Source organism: Alligator mississippiensis, chromosome 10, assembly GCF_030867095.1.
Source record: "Alligator mississippiensis isolate rAllMis1 chromosome 10, rAllMis1, whole genome shotgun sequence".
Lineage (NCBI taxonomy): Eukaryota > Metazoa > Chordata > Crocodylia > Alligatoridae > Alligator > Alligator mississippiensis.
The window spans coordinates 58,738,560-58,757,394 of NC_081833.1; the positions used below are offsets into that span (position 1 = coordinate 58,738,560).

Below are 18,835 nucleotides of genomic sequence, written 5' to 3' on the forward strand. Positions count from 1 at the left end.
TTGTTAATGCAGCCTTTGAATAAGTGCTACCCTGCTCTTTAAATGCTAAAGTTCACTAAAACTCCAGTGATTTATGTGCAGCTTTTGACTGCCAGCACCTGGCAGATGAAGAAACCTACTCAAGCTTCAGTCATAAACAGATAGCATACAATTTAATTTTAATGTGCTCGTTAGTCGTAGCACATTTCAGACATAATTGTGAACGCAACACAAAATTATAGCAAAAAGACAATTTTAATGCTGCTGTAGAAAAAAAGGTTATATGAAGAGTCATATAATGGTGCTTCATTGTCAACAACAAAACAGGGCACAGAGTGCATTACAGTGTCTGTGCTGTTTACATGCCAATATTTTATACATAGATTCTCATATGGTGTCAGCTGTCAGTTACTTCTGCAAATTAACTGCCAAAAATGGAGACGAACAGAATCACTTAGTGTGCTGGTAACCACGGGTTACCTTTCATATGCCTAAAGATAAAGCTGCAGTATGGAATCTTGGGAGAATAATTAGGCAGAACAAAACAGAAAGTTACCAATTGAAATAAAAAGGCATTCTACAATATGAAATAACAACCAAGAGCGCTTATAAATAAGTAAAAGAGGTTATATCACAGAATGCCTCATAACTTTTAAGCAAAGTATTACAGTACAAACATTTTAAAGGCTTTATCAATGTTTAGGAAATACAGTACAAGTTTTTCAAATAGATTTAACCCTTTGAGCACTGAGTTTATGTTGAATTTCTCTCTTTTTTATTTTATTTTATTACTTTTTTTTTTTTTTACTAATAAATACCTTTAAAAGTCATGTTGTGCAAAATAGTTATAATGCATGCCAAGGATGCAGTCCGTGGCTTCTGTTATTTCAGACGGTTTAAAAACAAATGACAGCGATACTAATAAATATGTATAATTTAAACATGAACCTCTATCAATATAGATGTACTGTATAGCAAAACAAAACAAAACATACTTTGCTTTAAGAATAATGTTTCTGAATACTTTATAAATGCTATCTGTGGTATCTTTCATATAATTTACAATGTTTGAATGTTGAAAGAAAACCCTTTGATCTAGAAAAGAAATATACACTATATATAGGTACAGCTTATACCTGGCGGATATCAGGTATAAAAAACACTGTTGCTAAAAATGCAGAAGAAAAAGAAATGGCATTAACCACAATCACATTTTCCATAAGAGATTTTGAAATCTATACAATATATACATCTATGTTTCAATGTGAAAATAATATTTTTAAATTTCAAGGTGTGATACACCTCTGCATAAATGGAGGTTCATATTAGTAATTAGAACTAAGCTGGTAAGGGTCTTAAAAAACATAGGCATACATTTTTACCAAATTAATGCAAAAGTGCTTCAAAGTACTCAGAGGGCTAAAGATTATAGGGTGAGAAATACCAGCACACTTAGGTCACATGAAAAAAGTGCACCAGAATTAGTTATAAATGCTTAATTAAACTGTCTGTTAATGCATGCAGCTTGATGCATCAGAGGGATGCACAGCAACTAAATCCAATTTACACAAAGTTCCAAACACTTACCACTGCATTTTAACCTTCATATTTTACCAGTAACAACAGCTGATTATGCACCTCTATTTAAACACTGTACAGTTATACAAAACAGTTCAGCCCAGAGTTACTCTCTGGAGTTAAAATAAGAACATGTGCCAAGAACTAAACAGTAGCTTTAAGGCGTCTTTGACAGTGTTCCTCAAAGCAAATTACAGTTATTTTAATCAAAAGCAAATGCTACTGCTTCTCTAACTCCGAAACATACAGAAGATGATCCTCTGGTGACTTCCCATGTGTTTTACTAAGATGAAGTTTAACAGCATGCTTGCTTGCAAAAGTCCTGTTACAAAGTTTACACTGATAGGAAGTTCCAATTTCTTCCTCTGGAGATGATGTCACCAGTTTTTCAGATGGTGACTTTGCTTGTGCTATCTGATTGTTAATCTGTTCATTGGACAGTTTGGACAAGTCTCTTAACCTGAAACCTAGATGTGATTCAAGGTGACTGATATAAGTTGAAGGAGTTCTGATCTGTGAAGCACAGTCATTACAAAAGAACACTGGATGCCCAGTGTCCAAATTTTTAAGGAACTTAGTTCCCCCGGTCCTTCGGAGCTGGTATTTCACATTGGCTAGCCAGTGGCTAATGGTGGTCATTGAGAGTCCCGTAAACCTGGAAATGTGCATTCTTTCTTGAGGGCTCAAGTCTGACATGATGTATTTCCCCTCTGATGTCTGCCGTAAACTGGCTGCAAACTGGGCCTGCAGAATGAGCAAGTGCTGAGGGTTCCAGTTAGACTGACGTCCCTTCCTTTTCTGAGCTGGTGTGCTCTCTTCTGGTTCTTCTATTGTGGTACCATCAATGTCAGATTTCTCAGATATGCTGGAAGGTGTGGAAGATTTTGATGTGTGACTTTCTGTCAGGTTCTTCAGCATATCAGATATATCTGACAAGGCATTCTCGCGTAGCGGTGAGTTTGACATGAATGACACGACTGCAGATGTCTTTGCTGTTGTCACTGTAGATGAAGAAGATGCAGAAGATGTCGATGTAGATGACAAAAGCGCTGAACCCAAAGAGCAGCTTTTGTCACTCTTGCCTTTCGTCAAATCTATGGGTTGGTCATTGTTGACATGATAAAAATAACGGTCTAAGTGGTCTGTTTTTTTGGACTGTAAAGGTGGGGTGGCCACGGCAGCCTTTTCTGCCAAACTGTTGCTCATTTTAAAAAGCATGCTCATTGGATCCAAAGCAGGTAAAGATGGCTTTGCTGCCTTTCCAAGATGAATGTTCATGACAGACTGCAGTGCACTTAACGGATTTACAAATGGCTGTTCAGGAGGGTGATCAGTGATAATAGCTGTGCTGCTGCTTAAAGTACTTACAATTGACTTCACAGGCTCTTTACCATTTTCCACTGGTTCTACAGTTGGACTATCCTTGCAACTATCCCTCTGAGGGACTGGACTGCTCTGTTGGCTTTTAAAACCACTGTCACTGGGGGCATCCATCTTGAGGGGTTCACTAACTTCACTGCTGCACGGCGAAGGCGTTGCACGTTTCATTGGAGAAAACTTTCCTTCCGGCTCTTTCATTTTTTCTTCAACTTTAGCCACTTTCTCAGTGACTTTCTTGACCAGTTCTTCCATGGCATGAAAATTTGTTTTTGGCACAGGTGAGGTCTGACTGCTTGGTGGCGACACAAGAGGCTGGTTTTTAGTTGGTGACACTATTTCATTGTTTCCAAACACAGGTTTTAAGGGTGTACTTTTTCCAGATGAACCCAGCGACAGCTTCATCATGTTAGGGAGCTGGTAGGCAGCATGAATACTTGGGTAGCCACCCCAGCTTGGTGTGCCATTCTGGGCTTTGTTTATAGCTGACGTCACCGTGTTTTCTAGAGACTTTAAGATATCTAGACCCCCTTTGGGACTCTCTTCCAGATCATTTTCAGTCAAGTAGTGGTATTTGGAAGAGATATCATACTTTTCCTCCTCTTCACTTGACTTCTCCTTATCTTTCATTTTGTCATCAGTGATGCCTCTCTCTTTATCTACTTCTTTTTTAACTTCAACATTTAATTTGGGGGAGACACTAGAAGGTGTATTGGAAGGAGATGTAAAAGTGGTGGCAGCTAGTGGCACAGACTGTACCTTTTCATCTACTAAGGACGTTATCGTTGGCGTTGCTGGGGCTTCTATAATTGGCTTCCCCTTCTTCATGGCAGAGTTGGTGACTTTTATAAAATGTCCTGTCACCATCATGTGGGCAGTGAGCTCTTGCAGAGTATCGTGCGAACTTCCACATTCCATGCATTTGAGAATTTGAGATTTTCTTGCTTCAAAATGCCAGGCATAGCTGGCACCGTTCTGGTGACCGTAACGATTATTTGGTGTGATGTAAGGATTGGAATTTTTTTGTAGTGCATCGTTGGTGTCCGAGATTGTTGCTTTTGGAGTTCCACCTGTGGAGTCTGGAGAACTTGGAAGCTCAAGCTCCAATGATGCTTTCTTTCTAGTAGCTGGGATAATTTTTGCTGCTACAGGTGTAACAGGCTCTTTCAGAGGCACTTTTTGGTAGTGTTTTGTTTTGATCATGTGAACACTCAAGTCCTGAAGAGATTCAAATGAATGGCCGCAGTACATACACTTTAATACTTTCTGGGCATCTTCCTTCCCTTCCATTTCAAGCAAAGAACGTTTACGAGGTTTGGACCACCTTTTAGGGTTATTGTTATCAGTTTCGTGGTTGTCATCTCGATAATGTCCTGTCTCATTCATGTGCACTGTTAATTCCACTAAAGTATCATAGGCAGCGCTGCAGTCTTTACAACGAAATTTACTGGCTCCTGTAAATATCGAGCCATAAAGCTTACTACTTTGTCTGTACAATTGAACTGTGCTAAAAAGACTTGGTTCAGGAAGAATTCTGCTCTGAGAAACTTGCTGCAGTGTTTTTGCCATGGCAGTCTGATGCCAATCAAAGCTGCCACTCCCACAGCTGCTGCTGCTGCTGCTGCTACTGCTACTACTACCATTGTTTTTTTCTGAAGTCGGCTGGTGGAGATTCAAATTGAGATTGGACCAGTAGGAGTTGGAGAGAAAGTTGTTATATACCGCTTTCATTTGTTCTAAGCTATCAGATACAGTCGAATCTTCAAGTGGGATTGAAACCTCCTTGCTCTCCTCCTCGTTTTTGATAGAGCTACTCTCAAAGTCTGCCATTCGGTCACTTGTCTCACTGATGTGAGATTCACTGTCCATTTCATGGCTAGAAAATTCAGCAGCTGGAGAATTTTGATAGCTCTGGCAGTTCTTACTAAAGTCTTTTTCTGGGCACGCATACTTTGCTGAAGGCTCCCCATCCACTGCATTTTCATCGGGTTCCACGTCTTCCTCCACCAGAGCTGCTGCCTTCAGTTCGTCTGAAACATAGGCTATCATAGGAAAAAGAATATATAAGAGTTAGTGACTGTTGCCCATGTTTTATATCAACTGCTTAAATGTTTCAGCCAAAGAACTGCATTTATTTGTAAAATTAAACAGTTAAAATTTAGTGTTTCTTCAGAGCAAGAAAAAAAATCTGCTCTTCAAACATAATTTGCCACCTTATTCTTCTCAAGGGGCAACAGCTTGAAATTAAAACTAAATTTGAAATTAATGAAGCACATTCTGGAGGTGGCATTCATTTCTAAAGTAATAAATTACTTGTATCAACCTCAGAGACAGCAGTTCCTGTCTGTCAATTAATATGTCTTATGCTTCTCCTACCCCTAATGCATTTCTTAACAGACAGATTCACAATTTAAATTAAGCAAGCATTTTTTACTCATTACATTTTTGAGCCTCAATCTTTAATAAATATAAAGTACAAAAAACATCAATAAAATTCCTACAAAGTAAAAAAAAATGACTTCAATTACAACGAATTAAAACCAAGATTTATTTTTTTTGAGGGGGGTGGAAAAGCAGGTGACTCAAAATCCTGAAATAACTTGCTAACAGTGATTCAAGGATATTCATTATAGAGGTACAAATGACCCATTCACATTTAAACATACTTCTCTCCTCGGCATGAAAGCCCGTGCAGAATTATGTCAGGAGCAAGTTCAAGAAAATTGGTATGCTGTTCTCATTCTTGCTGTATAAATATATACAAGACCTTCCAGTGGACCTTACAAATGTCAAAGTGTTTGCTCTTTAGACTACTTTGTCAATATTTACTCAGCATAAACTACACCGGCACCCAACAGGGATCCTGCCTTTTATTTTATTTTTTAAGCAATGCAACTGATGATGTAAATCTAACATACTCTTCCTGAATAGGATAGTTAGGAACTGACTAGCTTTATATTCAATTTTCCACAATGGTACTCTGCATGCATTTTACATATAAGAGTCACCTCTTTAAAAAATAAATCTATGAAAGCATTGAGAGAGAGAGAGATCATTCATTGATCAAAGTGACCTATCGCTTTACAATGCAATAAGCTAAAGATAACTGAGATGCCAGAAATATATAAATATCATTAACAGGAATTTTTTTTAAAAAATAGAAGTACCTGAGAACTTACTAGCTCTGTACTACCGTAACAATATACAGCTATAAAAAAAAATATTTGTAGTAAGCATCAATGGTGGAAGGCACTTGGCTTTTGGCCTCACCTTTTACAACATTTGCAACGTGCGGGTATCTGGCTTAGCACACCGCAGCTCAGCATATTAAATAATCTAGTCAGGTTATAGTATACAAAATATATTGAGGAAGCAAACCAGAGCATTTGAAAAAAAATTACAAGATGATTAAGATACCATTCATAACTTTTCACACATCTTTTCAAGATTTTTGTGTCATATGTTAACAGAAAACCGCTAAATCTTAACGTAATGATGAAACTGGACTTCTAGTTTTGGACGCAATATGCTTCATTCAGTTGGGAAGTATAAAAAATTCACTACTGCCCTTTAACATGGATGAGTTTTAGCAAACTTTCTTCCAAGCGTATAAAGGTATCATCTGGCATTTAGAGTATGAGTTAAACCTTTGGAAGAGTACACATATCAAACCAGAACAACAAATTTTGCCCATGTATTACAGTGCAGACTAATTTTCTAGCTGTGCAAACCCAACCAGTGGGTGATCCTACATCTAGTATGGTTTTATTGAAAAAATAAAATTAAAGTAAAACAAAGCCTGATTAAAAATGCATATCCTATCTGAAAACTTGTATTTTAAAATGTTAAAATACAAGCATCTGATCTAAAGAAAATATAATTCCTCTCTATTTTACTATTGTTTTCACCATTTTGAAATAATATAATCAATGGCAAGGATTCTGTAATCATCATCATTTATATTACAGCCATGGCTAACAGGTTGTAATCAAGATCTGGGACCGTTCTTTTCGGCACTACATAACCACTTGCAAAGGGGCAATTCCAAAGCACTTCCAGTCTAATAAGGTAGACTTTATTTAACGCTTTCATTCCCTTATGGAATAGTACAAACTGTCTTTTATTTTATTATTTGCATCACAGTATTTCTTGTCTATAATTACTTATCCAAGAAGAACAAAGGAGTGCAAACCATTGTCTAAAATAAGAAAGTGAAAATAATGATGGATAATGCTTGAGCAACAGGTACCAATGTTCACTGTTGAAGAACAGAGGCTCCGTAGTTCCTGTCATAAAAGGGAACTTTTCCAGAAACATCATAATCCTTTCCTGTGGGATCCATTTGTGAAAAGTTTTCCTTTAAAATTTCCACCCCCTTGTTTACCTTCCCAAACTGTGAAATTACAGCCTCGTTCTGGAATAAGGAAAATGGGTGGCTATTTACCACGACACACGGAAAGAAGTCATTTTCACACTCGCCCATTCCAGGGAAACACTGAGCTTTTCTTCCCTGTATTCACTGAAAGCTGTGCGTTCACTCTCAAAACCGTGCATGCCAACAAGCAGGAGTCACCCCTTGGAAATCAGTGACGCTACTTGTGGGAGTAGGATCTCGTGCTCATTACTGTGAACAAGAACCATGGAACGTAGCCCGTAATTAGTGGTGTTCCCCGCATCTCTGTTTCTCTTACTATTGAAACTTTATGATCTTTGTTTGGGCTGAAACACTTGTATTGTCATATTCATAGTTTTTAAGAGAGTGATTTTTACATTAGGGGAAAACCTTCAGCATGCTGCTCATTTAAATTTAAATTTATTTAACTTTCATGCTTTCTTTGCCCTTTCCACCAGCTATCAAGCATATTTGCGTGCTAACCAGGAGCTGCCTCCTCCATAACTCTCTTCTTCTTCCTAAACAGAAGTCAGCAAGCCAAGTTTGTGACATTGCAGCCTTTGATCCAGACACACAAGTAATTCGTCCCAGACCAGAGTAACAGATTTAACGCAGCAGCTTGCAACTTTAATAAACTAATTCCACTATAATGTGGAATATGAGGGGTGGGGAAGAGGGGCATGGAGGGGGAGAAGCCTGCACCTTTACACCTACCAGGAATCTATTTGAATCCAATACAGTGAGTCAATACAACTGCCTAGGAAAGAGGAAAAATTGGAAAAAACTTCATCCCGGTTCCCTCAAGTCCTCCCTCATGCATAGTGTGAAGTTGCCCATGAGAATGACAAAACTTAAGTGGATTTTAAACCATGATCATCCCAAACCAACTGGAGTTTGCAGCAGTAATTTTCTGTGGCTCTTAACTCTGGTTTGTACACAGGACCCAAATCACCTACTTACTCTTGATCTGCACAGGGTACTAAAGGGGAGTTACAACAAACTTTATCAGGAGTTTTTTCCCTGTTACACATGGTCCTAACGAACCATCATACCCCACTGGGCTGCTATGGGGAAGTTATAAGCTGAACCCAAAAAGGGGCCATCTCAGACAATGAAAAAATCTTCAGTGCCTCCTAGAAAAACCCACAGCATACTCGGAGATCCAGCCAGGCAGCTACATGCAGAAAGGTAGAAACAACTCTGTGGTGGATCAGATAGTTGTGCATGCCTAGAGGCAGCTTGTAAACCCCAAAGGATACAGGAGGCAACTGCCACCTGCGACTCTCCTCACATTGGCCAACCATCGCCTTGTAGCTTTCTCAGAACTTCCCTCCTTTCCTAACCCCCCGGCCATGTTCACAAGGGAGTGGAAGTAGGCTGAAAAGCTACTGTTGGAAGCCCCATCGGGAAGCAAGAAGCTGCCTGTCCCTTGCCTGTTCAACTGAGCTCTACAACACTTTGCGTAGCAAACTGCAAGAATATAAGCAAAGATTACACTACATGGCAATAGCAAACAAAAGGATGCAATGGAAAGATCATTTGTGCAAATTAATATCTGCAAGAAGAGCAAAGGGACGATCAGCAGCTGTTGGTAAAATTCTGCCTTCCCAGGGGCTTCCAGGAGGTGAAAGACCCTCTCTAAACTGTATTACCTCCTCTACTATATCTTCTCACTTGCTTTTTATTGAAAAACTCTCAATTTTGCTGTTTTTAAAATATAAAATAAATGTTTGAAACAGCAGGAGAGCTGTTTCAACTGTTCTCTAATGCCTCAACAGCAGAGTGTAAGGGCGGGGGGACCTTTAAAGTCCAAAAAGTTAATAGGAACTGAAATGAAACAAATTACATGTTTCTGTGGGGTATTTTCCACATGAATAAAAGAAAAACTCTGCACAAAAGTTTTCAATTTACATCTTGTGGGGGTAGGGGACTCACTCGAGGCTGTCTGCAAACCCAAATAATGCAATGACTGTGACAGGCTGCTTGCCAAAAAGTAGAAAATGGGTTTGTATAGAAAATAAGGACACTGAAAGGATTCAAAAAATCATCCTGGGTACTGTTAGAGAGAGGTCAAAAACATACAGCTCCCTCATTAATATTTATTAGAATTATTAACTAAACCACTAGGTAAAAATGAAATTAATACCTTTAATATAAATACATAACAGTAAGCTGTAGTATAATGTAATTCATTTCCATACAAGGGGGAATTACCTTCATAACAAAGCTATGGATCATTTCTTTACTAGTGGAAATAAACTGCTACATCACTTCCCAGAATGATCCGTACATAACACATATTGTATATGCACAGATATAGTCTCATACATTCTCCATACGTACACAAGAGATGCCATTACAAAGACTGCATATGTACCAAATAGAAATATCCTACAAATATGGAAAGTTACTGTGCAGCTAAACCAAAGTGTTTATGATCAGTATTTTTTTTCCTGAGGTCCTGAGTCAAATTCAGTGCTGGTCGAAATGGGTACAACTCTGCTGGAGCCAAAGGGATTGAATCCACTGATGCCAATATCCTTTCCATATAGTACTGACGTGACACTTCCTGCATCCCTTTCACTAACATGGTCAGAAACACCTGATTTAGTTTGTATGAAAAGATCATAATACAAACCAATCTAGTTTTCACTTTACTCCAATATTTATTTCTTTATACTGCAAAAGGCCATATGATACTATTTCGGTTTAAATCATTGACATTTTTCATTTCAGCAGTTTTACAATGTCTTGTTTCAATGTTGTAACTGTTTCTTATCTTAGGCTATGTGTAGACGAACCGAGAGGCATGTGTGCAAGACACTTTAAAAGGCTAAATGCTTTTGCACCTCTTTAATGGCATCGGTGTTTGCACGCCTCAGTGGTGTATTGCGCATTAATTCCAGCTGCTGTAGGAAATTTGGCAGTGTAATGCACCTTAAGTGACTTGGGGTGCAGCAAACTAAAACTCCTTTGAAGAGTTTTAGTTTGCTGCCCTTACAGCCATGGAGCAAAGCACCGGGCTCTGTGCAGCTCCACGGCAATGCAGGAAGCCCTGCAGGCAGCCTGGCAGCAGCCTGGGAAAGCAGCTCTGCCCAAGAAAAGCGGTGAACCTCTGATCTTCTTTTTTCCCCCCCTGGAGCCTGCCTGCCTGAGCCGTGCATGGGCCCGGTGCTTCCCTCCACAGCTATGGTACCCCCTGGGACTGCCCAAGCTGGGTGCCAGCAGGTAGGTGCCACCCGGGGGGGGGGGGGGGGCGGGACCTGCCACTGCCACAGAGGGAAGCACCAGCCACCACCACAGTCCAGGGACCTCTCCGCCTGCTGGCAGCTCACCCTCCCTTCCCCACCAGAGAGGCAGGTAAGTCAGCGGGGTGTGTGCACGACACAGGGGTTTAATCAGCCCTAGATTGAAATGGTATTTTTTAAACCCCACCGCTTCAATTTAGGGCCCCTGTTTCATCTACACATGCCCTTAGATTTTGTTTACTCAAGCAAGCTTACATTTCAGGATAAAGGCCTTCCTTATCTTGATAAACAGAATTTTTTTGTTCAAAAAAAAAGTTGAAATATCAAACCTTGTTTTTAATGACTTGAGAATATTTCAAAACCAACCACCTCCCATGAAATATTTTGTTTCAACAAATGGGTTTTAAGGTTAATGAACAATCCCATATGATTTCTAATAATTCACCATTCAAGATATAGCTTAATGCATCTTATATGTGCACTATATTTTCCAATGTATTTAAATGCATCTTGCAGAAGTTTCCAAGGACTTAAAAATGGAAACAAACAGGTTACATTTTACAATTAAAAAGAGAAAATAAAAGAAAGGGTTGGGAAGTGATACAATCATGATCAGCCCTCCTATTGCTTCGCTTTGGAGTTCTTCAACATCCACCAGTTAAGCTGATGTGGTTGGTTCTTCAAACTGAGATCCAATTAAAGAGTAACAGCAGCAAAATGTTATTTTGCACCTAAATTCCAAATCAGGCAGATGCAATGAGTGCTCATTGCAAGGTATAATTTTCTGCTGTTCTGTTAGTACATACCTAAGAAAAAGTGAAGAGCAAAGGGAACAATAATTCAGAGGTTAGGGAAAGGGAAGCTTTCACCTCCAGAGCACAGTACCAGACCAAATCTAGTCTGGGTTGGAAAATGATCATGTCTGATGGATGTTTGGCAACACTGAGGAAATGAGGTGGCATCTTTAGTCCAGTTCCTTGCAACTGTGTATTACCACCACAAAAAAATAAAATCCATCACAACTGCTATTTTCAACACTAAACAAGCAAGAGATACTGAAATGTTTCCTTCAGCCTAGAGTTTATGCCTCCTAGCTGAGTTGAAATACTCTTGGGGTGCCATGGAGATTGCCACTGCCCATGCTATACCAATTATTTGGATTAAAAAGAGGACCCAAAATTTGTCATCAAGGCAGCACCATTTACTAAGTGCTATGACTGCTTACAGATATAACCACCCTCCCGTCCCCCTCAAAATGATGCTTTATTTTAAACTGTGTGCCCCCCACACTGAGCCCAGCACATGCCCAGAAGAGGCACTGCATTAGCCTCACCTGCCTCACCCAGCATCCATAAGGATCAGACACTTCAGTGGGGCTTTTTGTTTGAATCAGCTTTAGATAAAAGCACCAAAAAGCCCCACTGAAGCACCTGATCTATATAGACGCTGCAGAGCTGAGTCAAGCTAACAGGGGCTTCCTCCAGTAAAGCATGTTTTTATTTTCCCCCTCATGTCTGCCAGTGCAATGTGTTTTTATTAATCATTTTCCCCTTAAACCACAACATCACTCTCCTTAGAAACAGGCTAACTCTCAGGTAATCTATAAAGAACACCTAAGAAGTGTAGGGCCACAATTAGATTATTCTGAGGCAAGATATGACACAGTTTATGGATAAGGGGAAGAAACAAGATAGCCAACAGTAAATTGTGAAATACAAAGATGATTGGATTTGGATTAAGCTGCTGAACTTTGCTTGCAATATTAAAAGCAGGGGTAAGAAAAAAACAGATTCAGTGGATAGAGGTAGTTAGAAACATAATGCAAATGAGAATACATAAGAGTTACAATTCTCTTTCTAGATAATCTCCTCTCTAACTGCCAACTGTGTTTGTTGGAAGAAAAGCTACATACATTTACCCACAATGTGGGGAATTTTTACACAGTGATAGGCTGATTATTCATATGTAACAGCTTGCATTTGAGATTTCATAAGGGGCAATGTGTCATGGAAGTGTTATCTCCCCAATCTGGATTAAGCTGCTCGTAGATAGGATCACACTGACTCCGCACTGTGATCCTATCTACGAGACTGAAATTTGGGGTGGCCGGCCTTATTTACAACACTGCCAAAATAAATGGAGAATGACAATGCTCTCTTTATACAAGCATGGCAACACTGATTAACCAGCACTTTGAGCAGGACATTATTCTTGGTTAGAGAGGTCAGAGGTGCTGCTTCATAGGGGCAGAACTATCTGGTGCTGGAGCAAAATGTTTTTTCCAAGGGGAGAGGTCAGTGCTTTTCTTGCATGTCGGCTGGAGTCGCTGGTCCCTTTCAGTAGAATAAGACTCTATTCCAAGATTGATTATTCTGCCCACTGGCAAGGTCAAGAATATTAATTTTGAACATGTTAATTTGATGTAATGTGCATGATTAATGCTTGTTTAGTTTGAGATTTTTTTGTGTTAATACATCTACAGCCTCTTCATGCCAATAATAGTGTGGTATTAAGTTATTGGGGATCAGACTGTGGCTGCATGCGACAGCATGCCAATGTAATGGGTAGCTATCATTAGGTACCAGAAACTTTGAAGTGTATTTGTCTTTGTTTCTTTGCTGAAAATACGGCAGCTGTCTAATACACAGTGCTCAGAAATAGGCCACAGGAAGCTCAGCATCCTGTACTGGTTTTAAATTTGGAGTAACTTCAGTGAGCTCAAATCAACTGCAAGTGTTAAAGAATAGATTTACATAGGTCCAAATGCACAGGCAATAGATAATAATGAGAAATGCAGTTTGGACAGCCTAAACAGAAAGCAAAGTAAAACTACACTACGCACCTTATTCTTAGGTCACTGGTACTCCACGCTTATCAGCTTCTGGTGTAGTTTAAGTGAGAGACAGCTCAGGTTCAATAAACTTACACCTGACAACTGCCACGTAACTCCTCCTTGGAAGCTATGCATTTTTGGATCACCCGTCCAACAAGTGACGAGGCAAAGAAAAACAATCCAAAACCAGGATTTGGATTAGTATCCAATCCCAGGTACTAGTTCTGATGATAAGGCAGGCATTAAACTTTCTGAAACCAAATATTGTGTAAATTTCAGGTGACTTTGCAAATTTCTCATACATACAATTTCCTCAATTACAATTTATTTCCTCATTGCAAATTAAACTAAATACATTTAATACACACCAGAAAAAAATGCTGCCATCATGAGAGATGAATTTTAATAGTAATTTGGTCCTTTTAAATATCACCCTCCCCCATTTCAAAGAGCTCAGGAGCTTAAGAAAGCATTAATATATTATTCTTCACAGTATCCCTATGGAATAGGTACTCAGTAGATGGGGGAAATGGAGGCATAAAGAATATCAGTGATTTATCTAGGTTCCTATAGGAAACCCAGGAATAGAACCCAGAACTCTTGAATTAGTTAGTAAATTAGTTTCTATAATGAAGAGAGACAGACAAAATACACAAGTATCCTAGGCTTTTGAGCTGGAAGTCATAGGTTTTGATCCTAAACTTCCCCTGTTTATGTTTATATACATTAGTGTGCCATGCATAATTGAAAATAATTGACAGTTTTAAGCTTAAATAATTATTAAGGATCAAATTCTCCAGTGTAGAACCCACAGGTGCATAAATTGGGCAAAGCCCAGAATCTGTGCCTACAAATCTCCTCTGAGGCAAGCTGCTGTGATTCCACAAAAGCAGAATCTGCATACTGCCAGCGATCTTCATTTGGCAGCAGGGAATGTGGGAACAAGACAAACAGAGGCATTACCTGAACTCACCCACAAATAGCTTTCTGCTCTCAGCAGAGAGAGGAAGTTGAGGTAAACTGTGAAGCATTTTTTCTAAGAAAGGTCACACGATGGATCACACCTCCGTCTTGCGCAAAGCAGAGCTTTGCCCTGGTTTCTCTGCAGTCAACCTGACCAGGGTTTTCCTGGGCTCTCCTAAAATTGCCACATATGAGATCTGACTCCACATCTGCCCTACAAGGTGAGCAGTGTCTCAGTGCCTCGCATTTCAACCTATTCTTCTAGGTGTCGGTTTGTTAGGACATGCTTGCATAAAGAGTTTAGCCTTTCTTGCCCTTTTCTACAAGCTGCTACTGTCCTGAGTACCAGGAGAATCAAAGAAACTTCAGCATCATGTACATCATATGCCTCCTCCTTGACCCACTGAAGAAACTGCACGGTGGAGACTCAGCAGTCCCTCTGTTCCTATGAGCACAGGGACACAAGTTCTTTCTCCCCTTTCCGCAGTCTGTGCAAGGGTTGGGAGAACTAAGGTTCCCCACGTTATCCCTTTACTACATGCACAAACTGGTCCTTTATGATCAGGGCTAGTGAGGCAAATAAAAATCATTTTTTTGTGAACATGTATCCAGATTCTGAATTGCTATTTAGTTTGAGCACATTTATACCCCTTTTTGTTCGCATGTCATGAGTATTCATACAAATACTTCCCAACAGACACATTACTGGGGAATGTTGGTACTTTGTGAAAGTACACCTATTTGCAAATAGTTATTCACAGCTCAGTATAGCTAATCATCATCTCTACCCCTGTTTGTAATGTTTTACAGGTCAGCCAACCAATTATGAAGCAGAAACAAAACCAGGTGTTTTACATGGGAATTTAAAAATGGTAAATTATGAATCACTGAAGTCAACAGTTCAGAAACAACCCACAGTCTGAAATAATGTTCACATAAACTGAACAATGATGATTGACAAATAAATTAGTGGCATTCAGAGTCTATTTGCAGACATTTGTACAACAGAAGAGAAGATTTTTTTTTGTATAAATTATTAATTATAATGATGCAACCAGCTCGGAGGAAGACACAATTCCAGTTCCATAAGAATGACCTGCTTAACACAAACGGAAGTCATTTGCCCACATAAGGGAACAAGAACAGACCACTTAATTTTACACCTCAACCCTATTTTAAGTTGGACCTGAATACCAGTACTTATCTCTGGGTTCTTCTGATGCAAAAGCTACCTGTTTCTTTTGACCTGGCAAAAATATCCATCACAATCCTCAGGAAACACAAATCCATCTGGAAAAAGGTTTTGCTAACAGCACACGGTTAAGTATATGTTTCACCAAGCTCTTTAGACAAACTGATGCTAAACCACACAGTGACACAACTCCCTGCTCAGTATCAGCATTTGGGTGGCATCTCTTAATCACTGAGAAGCACACAGGGCATTCAACAAACTAATACGAGATTCACAGCCAACTCCAGGATAAGCAGGCATGAGCATAAAAGTTCTCAATATGGCTCTAATAGCTCTTAATTATTATAATCCTTCACTAAGCAAACAGATGTTGTAAGGGAACTTTAGTTTCTTCAAATGCAGTAATCAAACCATTCTGCTTCTGCCCTCCCCCTTCTCGGCAAATGCTTTGTATAGTGGAGTGGAAATAGCAAATGCAGTGACAAAATGACCATTTTAATTGTCGCGGAAATCTGTTTCTGAACTGAAAGGATGCTCCCCCAATTTCTCTTCAAGACTATTCTTGTAGTATGATTATTTAGATTTTCTGAGAATATTATGAAAAAAAACGAACACATTAACACACAGTGATCTTCCTGCATCTCTGCTTATATTTAATATGTACATATCTTTCTGCTTTTATAACGACCGGAACAGGACCCTTGTGTTTGTTTACAATCAGACTAATGCTAGCATAGGTCTCTGGAGAAGTAGTATACCCTTCATGCTAAATTTAAATACTCAAGTATACAATAATTTTTGTATCTAAAATGCTTAAAAATATTATGGTTGGAATCTAGGAGCCATGGTAATAGATTATTTTAAGTGGTCATGGCTGCTCAAGGTAATTGAAACGTACTGGCTAATTTTTTTCCATATATTAAAAGACCTTCAACTTGATTCTTTCATCCCTTGTAAACTCAAAATTTCAGTGAAAGTCATTCACATGGTGGCTTCTGTAGCAATTTTGGTGCAGAATATACTTATAAGCTGTATGCAATTCTGTAATAGAATTAAAGGATGTCTATACACATGCTCTGACACGTTCTAATGAGAACACATTGTAGCAGACTCGATGAATCATCAATTAATAGCATCATGTGTAAGCCCCCATGGATTTAAAAATGGCTGCTGGGACACTTTAACTAAAGGTCATCCACTGAGATTTAGTTAAAGCATCCTGTGGCCATTTTTAAATATGCAGGGGCTAAATACACGTGACACCGCAGTGTTTTAATTACAGCAGCCCTCTAGGAACTGCTCTAATTGAAATGCCTCCCTTCCTACCCTTGAGCACATGTATAGGCACCCAGAATGCTCAAATTGTGTCAAAGCACTACTGCATTTTCACCCATTGTAAGCAAGCCTTCATTTACTATGATGCTCCTCAAAGAGAGACAACACAACCATAGGCCAAAGCCTTATGCCCCTTCACAGCTTTCTTCAGTCCTCCTCTGTAATAGGAGTGCACTAAGAACTGAGGGAAGACTGCAGGATTTCCCTCTAAAAAAAGGGAGTTCCATTTTGTTTCCTATCATACAGCAAAGAAATATGCTGAACATTTCACTGATGGGCTAATCATGCTATATACTCTTATGTAAATGGGTCTCTGCCTGGTATTAGGTATTTAACTGTAATGATTGAAGTGCATTGGTCTAGCTGGGTTTCCCTGTAAAACAAAACTAAAATAATGTGCTCAGTACAAAAGGTTCACCCATTCCTAAACAGGAAAACTTGAGAAGTAAAAAGGGGAGGGGATTGAAATGTCTCTTCCAGCTACCAATAAAACTCTTGTCATTTTTAAAAGCTGTTCTTATGGTACAGTGTGAATAGTTTATAGCCACAATTGTGAACATTTAATGTCACATAAGAAGAGACACTTGTCAAGTGCCTTTCCCTTACAAGCACCCTCATCATGACCTGTGTTAATGAAGTTAATTGAATTTAAGATCAATAATGGTTAATTATTGCAATTTGACATTCTGAGATAAATGGCTTTAAGACAGAGAAATGTGTGTGTATGTGAATTCTCTCCAAAGAAGGTGAACACATTACAGCCTAAGAGGGATCACACAGTCCTTCCATTGATCCTGGTACAAATCTGATCGACCTAATCCTCTGATGAATGTGGGCTTTTCACAGCTACAAGTAAATGTTCTACAAGACTACTCTAACCCTTGTCACTGACCAAATCTATATGAGCTGTACACTAGAAATCTATTGAGATAGATTAAAGAACTGCTGTAGAAACAAGAGATGCTTCAATAAAGATGAAGGTTTATTATATTGACTATTAATGTTACATATTGTATGTAATTATGAATGCTTATAGATCACAACAGTTTAATTTTGGTCATTTAGATGTAAGTGATTTTAATTGAGCAATAATATTAAAGAATTAAAACACGGTTAAAATCCCAGTCACCAGAACAGATCCGATAGGTTATGTGCAAGTATCTAGTAAGTAGGAGATTATAAAATTATCCTTACAATGTGCAAAAAATAGGATTACCGTAGATTCAGGTTAGTATTTATTTCATAAAAGCTGTACTCACCCTACTACATTTAGATTTTTTTTAAGTTTACTTTCACAATAGTTCCCCAACAGGAACACATTTTTTCAAATGTGTTAGTAATGATACTCTTACATGCATACTGAACAAGTTAAATGACCACTTACAAGATTTATAATGACAAAGTAAATGTTGTCAAGGAAAAAGTATTACTGATTGCAGAGCGCTGACAATAAAAAGCCGCTGAAGAGTTCTGTCAAAATGTAAGATTATGCAAAAACACTATTGAGAACACTGCTAATCATCTGCTCTTGTCAATTACTTGAAGGGTATCTGACAGCATATTTACATTAAACACATTTCAGTAGCAAAATCCTTAATGCTGTATCAGAATATTTTTATTACCATTAGCAATCCTTTAAAAAGTCCTGTTACAGTGCTATGGCAGTAATGATGCAATATCTATGTCTATATCAGGTAGATACATCCATCTCGTAACATTTAAAACAACATGATTACATAATATATATATGAAAGATCCAAATAATATTTGATCTATATGCACTGAATGCAGGCTATTTTTTAAGTAAGTTTAAATGAACCACTGGTCTTTGTCTCCAAGGTTTCTCAGACTCGCCCACTGACCGTGTCTCTGCACCATCCTACAATGAAAGGTCTTTGCAGTACCCAATTATACTAAATCTTGGATTCCAACTCGGA

General features: G+C 38.8%; 1 protein-coding gene across 6 annotated transcripts in view; it reads right to left on the reverse strand.

The window, feature by feature from the left end:
* Positions 1-215: 215 nt before the first annotated feature.
* TSHZ3 (teashirt zinc finger homeobox 3) overlaps positions 216-18,835 on the reverse strand; it is a 72,307-nt gene continuing 53,687 nt past the window's right edge. For all 6 annotated transcript variants that reach the window (XM_019492886.2, XM_019492887.2, XM_019492888.2 and 3 more), the window contains one exon: positions 216-4,976. In XM_019492886.2, coding sequence (XP_019348431.1) covers positions 1,777-4,976 — 3,200 coding nt within the window. In that variant the 3' untranslated portion in view covers positions 216-1,776. The remainder of the gene's footprint in view (positions 4,977-18,835) is intronic.